This window comes from Oryctolagus cuniculus, chromosome 9 (genome assembly GCF_051225735.1).
Source record: "Oryctolagus cuniculus isolate XC-2025 breed Fujian yellow rabbit chromosome 9, ASM5122573v1, whole genome shotgun sequence".
In the NCBI taxonomy this organism is placed as follows: Eukaryota; Metazoa; Chordata; class Mammalia; order Lagomorpha; family Leporidae; genus Oryctolagus; species Oryctolagus cuniculus.
Window position 1 is genome coordinate 37,471,700 of NC_142875.1, and position 12,264 is coordinate 37,483,963.

At 41.5% G+C, this 12,264-nt stretch overlaps 1 protein-coding gene across 8 annotated transcripts in view; it reads left to right on the forward strand.

The window, feature by feature from the left end:
- The window catches only part of LOC149124544 (uncharacterized), a 657,427-nt gene that overhangs the window by 18,971 nt on the left and 626,192 nt on the right, over positions 1-12,264 (forward strand). Inside the window, exon 2 of one of the 8 annotated variants that reach the window (XM_089303595.1) lies at positions 10,166-10,289. The exons of the other annotated variants lie outside the window; for them this stretch is intronic. Within the exon in view, the coding sequence (XP_089159721.1) occupies positions 10,166-10,245 (80 nt within the window). The 3' untranslated portion in view covers positions 10,246-10,289. The remainder of the gene's footprint in view (positions 1-10,165; positions 10,290-12,264) is intronic. 8 annotated transcript variants of the gene reach the window in all.

Consider the following 12,264-nt stretch of genomic DNA (forward strand, 5'->3'; position numbering starts at 1 on the left):
AATGAACCAGCAGGTGGAAGACCTCTCTGTCTTTACCTCTCTCTGTAACTCTGTCTTTCAAATAAAATAAATCTTATTTTAAAAAAGGGGGCACCCTAACTCACTGTCGGTGGGAATGTAAACTGGTAAAGCCACTATGGAAAACAGTATGGAAATAACTCAAATCTCAATATAGACCTACTATATGACCCAGCCATCCCACTCCTGGGAATTTACCCAAAGGAAATGAAATCAGTAAGCAAAAGAGCTGTCTGCACCTCCATGTTTATTGCAGCTCAGTTCACAATATCTAAGGCATGGAAGCAACCTAAATGCTCATCAACTGAAGACTAGATAGAGAAATTGTGGGATATGTACACTATGGAATACTACATGGCAGTAAAAATAATGAAATCTGGTCATTTGTAACAAAATGGAGCAAGGTGGAAAACCTCAACTTAGTGAAATAACCCAGTCCCAAAGAGACAAATACCATATGTTCTTCTGGATTTGGGAGAATTAGTAGTGCTCCTGAAATGAAAGTTATACAAGTGAAACTGGCACTTTTAGAATCAATGACAGGAATAGTCGTTGACCTGACTGTTGAGGGACAGTTAATTATTGTTTTTATTTTGTATATTTGTTTAGTTTTTTTTTTGTTCTTTTTCTTTTTCTCTACTTCATACTATATGCTGAACTCCTCATGTAATAGAGTGAACCATATGTATTTTAAGTCGATTGGAAAAAGATCCCAGTTAAAAATAAGAGTAAGAGATGGAGGAGGTAGTCTGTAACTGTAAAGCAGTAGTTCTGCATACAGTGCTACAGACTTTTTTTTTTTTTTTGACAGGCAGAGTGGACAGAGAGAAAGGTCTTCCTTTGCCTTTGGTTCACCCTCCAATGGCCGCCACAGCCGGTGTATTGTGGCCGGCGCACTGCACTGATCCGAAGCCAGGAGCCAGGTGCTTCTCCTGGTCTCCCATGTAGGTGCGGGCCCAAGGACTTGGGCCATCCTCCACTGCACTCCTGGGCCACAGCAGAGAGCTGGCCTGGAAGAGGGGCAACCGGGACAGAATCCGGAGCCCCGACCAGGACTAGAACACGATGTGCTGGCGCCGCAGGTGGAAGATTAGCCTATTGAGCCGCGGCGCCAGCCGACTGTCCTACAGACTTCTAAGGATACACCCTAAAAAGTTATCATGGGACTCCAAACCCATAAAATCAGTGGTATAAATGCCATCTTAACTGTTAAAATGATCATATTAAATGTTAAAGTTGATATATAAATTGGTTTAAGTATAAAAGTGATCATATAAATAACATCAAGTAACTGGTGGTAATAATAGAATTAAAAAGGAAGGAAAGTCCAATATGGGAAGCAGTCCACACAGAAGAATCCTAGAATGACATTTGCTGTAAATAGCACTATGACCTCAGAATAGACCCTTAAGGCTTCCTGGTCTGGCTGAAAGGCCTGTGAGAGCATTTCAGGCATGGAAAGCCAAGACTGTGGTTAAAAAAAAATGTCCTACATGGAAGATCTCTGTGAGACCTCTGGAAAGAAAGGGTCCTCAAAGAAGGAGACACCTTCTCTGAAGGGAGAGAACATCCACTTTGCTTAGGGCTGTGTCCAAATACCTACGGAGTATGTGGTCTCAAAAAGCTTCTGTAACCTTGGCAGTCCATGGCAAGAGCCGACATCCTAAATCACTGACATCATAAATAAGTGTTAATTGTTGAAGGAACGACAGAAGTCACTGTGCATTAATCCCCATGTAGAACCTCTGTCCCTCATGAGTTGTACTGTGAGAATTGACTGCAAATTTTGTTCCCAAACTGTGTTCTATATGTTGTGTGTGTGTGTGCAAACTGTTGAAATCTATGCTTAACATGGAGTTCTCTGTATATAAAATCAAACTAAAAGTGAACCATAATGAAGGAGATGGGAGAGAGAGGTGGGATGGGAGCTGGTGGGGGAGGGTGGGTATGGGGGAAAGAACCACTATATTCCCTACAGTTGTATCGATGAAAAAATGCATTCATTAAATAAAACTTAAAATAAGCAAATCTTAAAAAATTAAAGAAATAAAGTTCGCATTTAGTTAGCAATAATATGGAGCTCCAACCCTGTTAAGAAGGAAGGAAAAACTGAATATTAGAAGGCAACTGTTACTGGAGAATGGCAGGGTTCTTGTCTTTGAGCAAGAAAGAATTCAGGCATAAGACAGAGAGTAGTGGGAGGTAAAATAGCAAGGTTTATTAAGGAAGGGACATCCGTAAGGATGGATGGGCACCTCTCCAGACAGAGCCTGAGGGAGAGTGCCCAGTAACTCGGACTGGGGCAGGGGAGGAGTGAGGTTACATGGTTGAGTGGAGAGATTACACCTGGGCAGGCCAGGCGGGTGGCTCAGCAGAGAGCCAGGGGGCTGAGCGCGTGGTCCGGTTGAGGCTGGGCCTTTTTAAGGAGATGGGTCTTTGTCTTCACACATCTCCTCCTGAAACAAAGGATTTTATGGATGTAGATATTAAGAAGCTCCTATCTGAGTTTTCCCCTGAAGTTATCAGGCAGGAGGAAGCCTAGCTGGTGCCTTCCTGAATTTAGAGGAAGGGTGAGCAAGACCCCCTGGAGAATCGGGACCCAGAAAAGGGTATTTGAAATGCAGGTTCTGGGCTGCATCTGGAAGGTTATCAGGCAGAAGGGGCAGGGACCCCCACCTGGCAGGTTATCGGGTAGGAGGGGGGAGGGCAGGATGCAAATACTGGGCTGTCCCTGAAACTTTTATCAGGATGACTTTGAGATGCAGATGCATATGCTGGACATAGATGCCTTTTCTTTAGGCTTTTATGTCACACACACATAAGCTCATATCTGACTTCCTAACACAACCAATCGTTTCTGCCTATTTTGGACTGTCTTGATTAAGGGAAATACATTCAGAAACCCAATGGTTAGAGAAATGGGATACAGGTTAATGGATGTCGCGGTAGGTAAATGTTAGGAGATGAACATTTGTGGGGCAAGAAAAAGTAGATAGAAATCCCATAGGCTGAGGGTTGGAATGGTTACAAATGGACTATTCCGGGTAATTTCTTGTCTACAGTGTCAAGAACTGAGTATGGCAGTGTGACAGCTTTGTGCCAAGGGTGATCAGTAGGGCTATTTCTCTGCTGTGTACTTACAGGGAGCAACACCATTTCATTGAACACGAGTGGCATTCCTGAAATCATGCAATACCACAGGAGTCCTGGTTGGCATAGTTAGGCGTTTTCTGACATTGTGACCTGTCCTTACTCCTTAATTTAAGGGTCTTTGCAGAGGCAAGTGGCTTTAAGTGCTCTTAAGGCTCAGTTCATTGAATCACCTGTTTGTTCAGCAAGGACACTTCTAAGAGTAAGAAAGAGGGATGAGAGGAAGGGAAGTAAATGGGAGGTCAACTAAGCTTCTGTTTTAAGAGTCTCCACGGCTAGCACTCTGCATTTGATGAGCTTCGTACATCTTGGGGAAGTGCTTAGCAATCTTTGCTGGAAGCTTTACATTTTTATCAGCAACCTGGACTTCCTCTTGGAAACTCAGTATTACAGGCAATTTTAATCTTAAACTGAGGGGTTTTTAGGGGCTTAGAAGAAGAATAATGTGATGTGATAGGACAAAGCCCATTGAACTTAGAGTCATAAGATGTGGATTTTAATTCCAACTTTGTAACTTGCTAGCTGGGGGATCTTGGTCAAATTATATAGTATCTCCAAGTTTCAATTCTCTTATGTATGTGGAATATTTATAATGAATAATCAAATGGCTATTGTGAAGAAAAGAGAGAGTATAGCATACATAAAGTAGACAGCACAAAGGGAAACTAAAAGATGCTATATCAATCATCTTTCCTTTCTTGTTAATGGGAGAGGAGTCCTCATCTAAGGGACAACCACTGATTTATTTTGGGGCCAATCCTTGTTTTCTTTCTTGGGCTTTTTGCTTCATTGATTATCCAGTCTCTTCTGTATCATTAAGCTTTTCCTGCATACAAATCCTTTCTGATAAGTATTGAAATGTGCTTTTTTCCCCCCTCTTAATAAAATTGGGGAGTTGGAGCTGTGGCATAGTAGGTAAAGCCTCAACCTGCAGTGCTGGCATCCCCTATGCCACCCATCGGAGACCCGGCTGCTCCACTTCCAATCCAGCTCTCTGCTGTGGCCTGGGAAAGCAGTGGAAGACGGCCCAAGTCCTTAGGGTCACGCACTGTGTGGGAGACCCGGAAGAGGTTCCTGGCTTCGGATCAGCACAGCTCTGGCTGTTGTGGCCATTTGGGGAGTGACGCTGCTGATGGAAGACGCCTCTGCCTCTGTAACTCTGCCTTTCAAATCATCAAAAAAAAAAAAAAAAATCGGGGCTGGCATTGTGGAGTAGGAGGCTAAACCTCTGCCTGTGGTGCCAGCTTCCTGTATGGTTGCTGGTTCGTGTCCTGGCTGCTTCACTTCATATCCAGCTCTTTGTTCTGGTCTGGGAAAGTAGTGGAAGGATGGCCTAAGTCCTTAGGCCCCTGTGCCCACATGGGAGACCTGGAAGAAGCACCTGGCTTCCGATCGGCCCGACTCCAGATATTGGGGCCATTTGGAAAGTGAACCAGTGGATGGAAGACTTTCTCTCTGCTTTTAAAAAATAAATCTTAGAAATAAAAAAAAAATCTTCCCTGACCATATTTCCTATTCCTACTACTACCTTCATTGTCTACTGACATGCTCAAAGCCAGCCATGAGACTAGACTTGGTGTCAACAGGATGGAGCAACATTAATTTCCTACAAAGAAGCACCACAAGGTACGAGATAATAGGTAGAGACAGATAATTCTGTTATGGTAGGGGAAATGAATAACTACAATGCAAGTTGCAATATTCTCTTAATTGCCAGATCTTTTGAAAGCATTGTCTAGTGTCTTCTTTTTTTTAAAGTTAGGGCTGTGATTTTCTTTTCTTTTTATTTATTTTACTTCGAAAGTCAGTTACACAGAGGCAGAGAGAGGTCGAGAGATCTTCCATCTGATGGTTCACTCCCCAATTGGCCGAAATGGCCAGATCTGCACTGATCCGAAGCCAGGAGACAGGAGCTTCTTCTGGGTCTCCCACGTGGGTGCAGGAGCCCAAGGACTTGGGACATCTTCTATTACTATCCCAGTCATTATCAGAGAGCTGGATGGGAAGTGGAGCAGCCGGGACTAGAACCGGCACCCATATGGGGTGCTGGCGCTTCAGGCCAGGGCATTAACCCGCTGAGCCACAGTGCTGGCCCCTGTGAAAGAAATTTAACCAGTTATATTAACTCTTCATTTTCTGGTTCTGATATCTTTTTCCATGTAAATAGTAAATCAACTCAATCTTCCACTTAAACTCATTTCTTTGCTCTCTAGGGGCCTTCTTTTCCTCACTGTTGTTTGCCCCTCAAGGTGGAGTCTGAATATACAGGGTATGTGGAGGTATTTTGCTGTTGATGAAGCATGGATGTACAATGTGCTTATTCAATATGCTGGATTCAGTAGAGTAAAATCTGAAGGCAACCATATTTTTTTCTCATCACTTCAATCAAATTTCTCTCTTGCTATTCTCCACTTGCTGGAAAAATTTGCAGGTAGGATTCAAGTTTTATGATTGCTTCCCAATTGATTAGGGATTAAATTAATTGCCAGTTATTTCTCCCCGACCCTAATATTCCTGCCTAGAAGGTCTTCAGTAGGCAGCTGGTGCTTTGGTCAGCAGGTTAAGCCACCATCTACAGTGTCAGCATCCCATAAGGGTGCTGGTTTGGCTTTTGGCTGCTGTACTTCAAATCCAGCTTCCTGCTAATGGACCTGGGAAAAGCAGCAGAGCATGGCGCAAGTCTTGGGCCCCTGCACCCATGTGGGAGACCTGGAAGAAGCTTCTGGCTTCAGCCTGGCCTAGCCCTGGCCTTTGTGCCTATTGTGGGTGGGAGGTGAACCAGTGGATGGCAGGTCACTATTGCTTTCATTCTCGCCCTATCCTGATCAGTAATTCCCAATTTGAAATGAGTAAGATCTTTTATTTTTTTAAAGAAATACTTAGTGGGATAAAGCAAGTTCTCTTTCACTCACTGGCTAGCTATTTTGGAAGTCTCTAGAGAAAGACACAGCTAAGGGAAAAGGTAGACTTTGCCATTGGTTCTTTTTTAATCTTGTTTGGATGCTATCTGGCTCTTGTGAGAGATGAGCTATTAAAAGTTGACTTGTTTTTCTCATAAGACTTTGTTGTGTATTGTAGAGGTCCTCATATCTGGAAATTGCAAAGTTGTATTTCACTTGACTTGAGGCTTACCTTCTCCAGTAGCTGCATCTACTCATCACCCTCCCTTAGCTCTTACTGTGCTGGTTCTTGGGATCCATTGTGATTCTGGAACAACTGTGGTCCACCAGATCTGCTTTGGGAAAAAACCTTTATTAGAGATGTGCTTTTTAATTGGTGAATTGAGCTTCCCCTTTTTCTTTCTCCTTTTCCAACTAAGAGGAGGAGTAACTGGAAATCAACAGCAAATAGGGAAAAAAAAATCAGGCCATGAATAAATATGAGGCTAAAAAGATTATTACAGGCCATACTTGCATTATTTGCATGAAATCTATAATGCCATTAATAAAACTAGATAAAATAAGTACATGATATCAAAAGGTAACTGAGGAGAGAAGCTAATAAGTGACAGGAAGTAGCAGAAAATCAAATATATAGAGTAGTCAGCAATGTTTTGGTAAAAGTTAGAAAATGTCTTATAATAGTGACAGAGATTCTCTGCTTGATTAAATTTGAGGCTTAAAATCTAGTTTTTGCTAACAGCCCCAATAATTGATTTTAGCAACCCCTCTCCTCACCCCCTTCCAAGATAGGTTTTTCATCCTCCACCATGCCCAGGAGACAGCTGATCACTTGGCCTGTGTTTAGCAAGAATCCTGTTTAGGTCAATTTAGCCAGAATCCCCTTTGCAATTGATGTTTCTTGAGATTTTTCAATCCACTGATCATCCTGGTCGTTGGCTACAAATTCTTACTTGTCTGTTCTGTATTTGGGGTTGAGCCTAATCTCTCTGCCTCCTGGTAAGACCCTGTTCTGGTGGTCCCTTTACCAACCTGTTTCAGTGTCTCTCACGGTGCCTTCTGTGCTTTGACAAGTATCATTGAATGTTTCTTTTTGAAAGGACAGTCTGAATAAACGTTCAGAAGATTCAATGCTCTAATTTCTATTCCTTTTACTCAGATATATGAATCTGTTATCAGTGAACTTTGATGTTTTCACCTTTTCTTTGATGGAGTCGGGCAAAATATACTGCTCAGACTCATGCCCCAGGCTTTGATGAAAAGCAACTAAATGGTTAGGGATTTCTGTCTTTCTTATTTGGAGTCGTGGAGTTGCTCACAACTCGAGCAATGTACAAAGTTGAGTTAGGGCTGCATGAGGCATTTGTCTGTCATACTTGTAAAATAAGGGAGAAGGACTTTGCAATGGAAGGAATAATCCACAGAAGGAATTTAAGATAAAACATATGTAAGGAAGTTGAGAACCTAGAAATTAGTTTCTTCAAACCCTCTCCACCCATTTTTCCTTTTGGAAGCTGTGATCTTGAGCCAGGGCTACTTTTCTAAGGAGAGATCTCTCCTTTTAGCCTATGGTGGATTCCTGATGCCAATCATGTTTTCTTCCTCTTAAGGCTCTGCTGAAACTAAATTCTAAGCCACAGGGGGTGTGATGTTCACTTCTCACTTCACACATACCCATGTCTGTCATTAGCTTTATAGGATACATGTTGCTCCAGAGTTAAAATTACTTACAAGTTGACCTCCTTTTGAAATCCTGTTGTTAGGTATAGACTCTAGATTGGGTACTGTATGTAACATTTCTGCCTCATCTTGATTCTGTAGACCAAATGGCCTGCTTATAGCAAGATCTCCCCGTTACCACTGGGGACTCAGCTGCCATTCCACAGGGCATGCAGTGCAAATTAGTTATTCAGGCTCCATTGGCAAACAGCAAGAATGCCATGCAATCTGTTACCCTGTCTAAATATCTGTGGCACACACAATCACTTAAACATGATTATAGTAATTGAATGTTACAGCTTCATCATAAAACTATATATATGTGCATGCACATATACATATAATCTCTGCTGATTTTTATAAGATCGTGTCACACAAGGGACTGAGGTGGCTTGAAATCAGATTTCCTATTGATAATTTGCAGGATATACAGACCAAACATAAGATGTTTTTGTAGGAAGTTTAAAAAAAAACTGATCTATTTCATGTTCTTTAAAAAAATGCTGTAAAACAAGGAATGTTTAAGGAGTATGCTTCTGCTTGGGTGCAGAGGTAGTGGGAGAGAGGGGAGTACTTCTTTGAAAAATTCCTTAACCTCAATGGCTGAGACCTACACAGGTAAAGAGATGACACAAAGGAAGCAAGAAAAGTGCATCCTAATCTAATGGAACTAAGAGAACCACCAAGCTGTCAATTCACTGAGCTGTGGATGTAGAAACAGAATGGAGCCTTTCAATTCCACTGCCTTCTCCCTGGGGTTAGAGACTGGTTGCCATGGATATTCTGGATTCCTGCAGCTAATGGGAGGGAGTTCTGTAGCTTGGTATCCTGGGGACCCGCCCGGGTGAAACATGAAATGGAAGCTTGTGGGTGTGGTGGAGGAGAGCTGGGAAGCAGGAGGTCATAGGGTCAGTTTCCAGCAGAGTTAAAGCTGATTTTATTTCAAGTCACATTCATTTGGCAATCTATATTTTCCTGAAAAAATAGACCTTTTTGTCCCTCTCCTACTGAGCAAAGAGAATCTTCGTCTTAAAATGGTTGCGATCACAGCACTGAGTAGTATATGCTATAATTAGATGGTTCAGAGAAGGTTTTTTTTTTTTTTCTTGAATTGTTTGGAGGAGGGGAAGATGGGGAATAATTTACTTTTGCTCAAAGATTGAAAAATTTTCCATAAATACAGCAAATAGGGCGACTGAATAGGAAAGCTCCTAATGTATTGTTTTGTTTAAAAATGTATTTGGTACCTGGTCTCTTTCCCTGCTTCCAATAACTCATTGCAGTGTTAGCCTTTCACTCTGCCTTAGTTCTTAACCAGGTCACAGTGAACACATTCTTCCCTCTCCTATAATCTTCTGGAGATTTTCCCTCTCTGGCTGGATAATCAAGCACTTCAAAGTCAAGTTCTTGGACAGTAGTGGCTAATCCTCCTAAGTGGGAAGTATCTCTGCCCTGACCTCTACAACGTTCTTCTCAGTTGAGCGTGGACGTCATGATAGCGTCCTTGTTAGAAGATTCAGTGAGCAAACTATTCAGCAGTAGCTGTCAATGTCACCTTGATTTTCATATTTCTCCCATCCCCACTGAAGGAGTTGCTGCAATGCAAATTAAAGAAATCCTAATCACCAACGCTGGCAGTCAAAGTGGAGAAGTGTCAGGTAGAACTAGGAGTGTTTTTGGTGTTGAATGGATGTATCTTGCTTTTGACATGTCACATGGTCTTAGATCGGCACTTCTTGTGTAGCTGGTTGGCAAGGGCAACCGATGAAGGTTGACCTCTGCTGATTCTTGAATCCCAAAAATAGAACCACAGCTTAAATATCACCAGCCTCCTGGAAACAGACTTGGAAGTATTTCCTATTGGGTCAAACTTAAGAAAATTCAGTGGTTTGAAATCTGGAAGAAGTAGCTTGCCAGACATGAACCAGCATGTACTGGCCAAACACATAAGCATTTTGCCAGTCCCTAAGGTCTATTGATACTCTATTGTAAATATATTTCTCCCTGTTGAGCAATCTCTTCATTTTTCTGCTATTGAGGAAATCATGCAAAATGAAGGTAAATACTTGGTAATCATCTATGAATAAAGCTATCTTTTTTTCCTTTAAATCCAGGGAGCTACAGAGGTAATTTAAGAAAGTCTACATCCAGGCATTTGTCTAGGCACTGCTTAGGGGCCATCAAAAGACCCTATTTCTGTCAAAGGAATCTATATTGTACTAATGAATGGGACACCACCCAGAGATTTGAAAAGTATTGACTGAATTGGGATGGATCACACAGGAAATGAACACAGATGTTTAACCCCATTATTGATAGTCAATATCATTTTGTTGAATCTCAGATCTAAAATAAAAGCATCTCATTCTTTTATTTAGGAAGAAAGGAGTTTATTCGTCTGCTTAACTCCCCAGCAATTAGAGGAATCGAAAGATCCACATTTTGCTTCTGGCAGTAGTGAACATTATTGTGTGGCCAAAGGAAATCCAATTTTTTTTTGAGGTAACTATTTTGAATATAGGTTTTATTTGAAAGGCAGAGTTGCAGGGAGAGAGGAGTACAGAGAGAGAGGTAGATATTGTTCTTTCATCCTCTGGTTAACTTCACAAATAGCCAGAAAGTCTGGGGTTTGATTGGGCTGAAGCCAGGAGACAGAGCTTCATCCTGGGTGTGTGATGTGGGTACAGGGGCCCAAGCACTTGGGCCATCTTCTGCTTTCCCAGGGGCATTGGCTGGGAGCTGGATCAAAAGTGGAGTACCCTGGACTCGAACTGGCACACATATGGTATGTCAGCATTGCAGGTTGCAGCTTTACCCTGCTGCACCACAATACCAGCCCCATGCTTTTCATTTTTAACAGTAGCAGTTTCTTCTTATATTTAAGTGTTTCTAACTTGTGAGTACCCATTACTTACCCTTTAATAACCATATTCACATCTCTCCTGCCCTGTCCCTAACCTTCCCACCCCCTCATCTGTTTTCGATGTTTAAACTTTGACCATTTCAATGTTACATAAATGTTACATAAACTGGAATCATAACAGTATGTGAATTTTCAGGACTGAGTTGTTTTCCTTTAGCATAATTCTCTGAAGATTCATCCAAGTTGTTGTATACATCTCTAGTTGACTCATTTTTTGTTATTGTTGGGTAGTATACTATGGAATCTAGGTACCACTGTTTATATTCACCCTTTGAAGGAAATTTGGATTCTTTCCAGTTTTTGGCTATTTTGAAAAATTCTATGATCATTCATGCATAGGTTTTTGTGTGACATAGGTTTTCATACCTTTGGGATAAAAGTCCAAGTTAATTGTACGTAGAGATAAGAAATCATTCATCTGTTGTCAGAATGAGTGTATCATTTTGCATTCCCATGAGTGATCCAGTTTATTCACATTCTCAACAGCATTTGGTGTTACTATTTTTCATGTTAGCTGGTCTGGTAGTTAGACAGTGATTGCTTGATGTTTTAATTTGTAGTTCCCTAATGGCTAATAATGAAGAATTTTCATGTGCTTGTTTGTTATCTGCATGTCATCTTGAGTTAAATGTCTGTTCCTGATATTTACCTCTTTTCTAATTGGATTTTTAAAATTATTGAACCTCAGAGTTCTTTACACAATCCTTTGATGTATTTGTAGTCTGCAAGTGTAGTCTGTGTATTTACAGCTGTTGTTTTCATCCTCCTCACATGGGTCATCACGTATCAGAAGTTTTTTCTTCTTAAAAAGACTTTTCAAAGAGACAGCAAGGGAGAAAGATGTTCCAACTGCTGGTTCATTCCCCAAATAGCTGCCGTAGCTCATGCTGAGCCAGGCCAAAGTCAGGACACAGGAACAACATCCTGGTGTCCCATGTAGGTGGCAAGGGGGCCAAGATCTTGGGCCATTTTGCTCTACTTTGCCAAGCACATTAGCAGGGAGCTAGATTGAAAGTAGAGCAGCCAGTACTCCATTTGGCACTCATATAGGATGCCAGCATGGCAGATGGTGGGTTAACCCACTGTGCCAGGATGCTGGCCCCAGAAATTTTAACTTTTTGATACGATGATTTCATTTGTCCTTTTATGGATTGTGTGTTTGGTGTCAAGTCTGAAACTCTTTGCCTGGCCCTAAATCCTGAAAAGTTTATTTTTCTTTAAGCTTCATGATATTACATTTAAGTCCATATGCAATTCTGAGTTCATTTTTGTGCAAGTTGTGAGGTTTATGTCAAAGTTAAAATTTACCCCTTGTGAATGTTGGATTGTTCTAACACCACTTTTTGAAAAGGCTGCCCTCCCTGTTGAACCACTTTTTCACTCTTGTAAAACATTGAGCATATATGTATGTGGGCCCATTTCTGGGCTATCCATCATGTTCCATTGATCTGTGGCTTCTCCTGCCAATACTGCCACATTGTCTTGATTACTATAGTTATAACAAGTCTTAATGTTGTATGTGAATTTCCTATGGCTTCTACTAAAAATCAATAC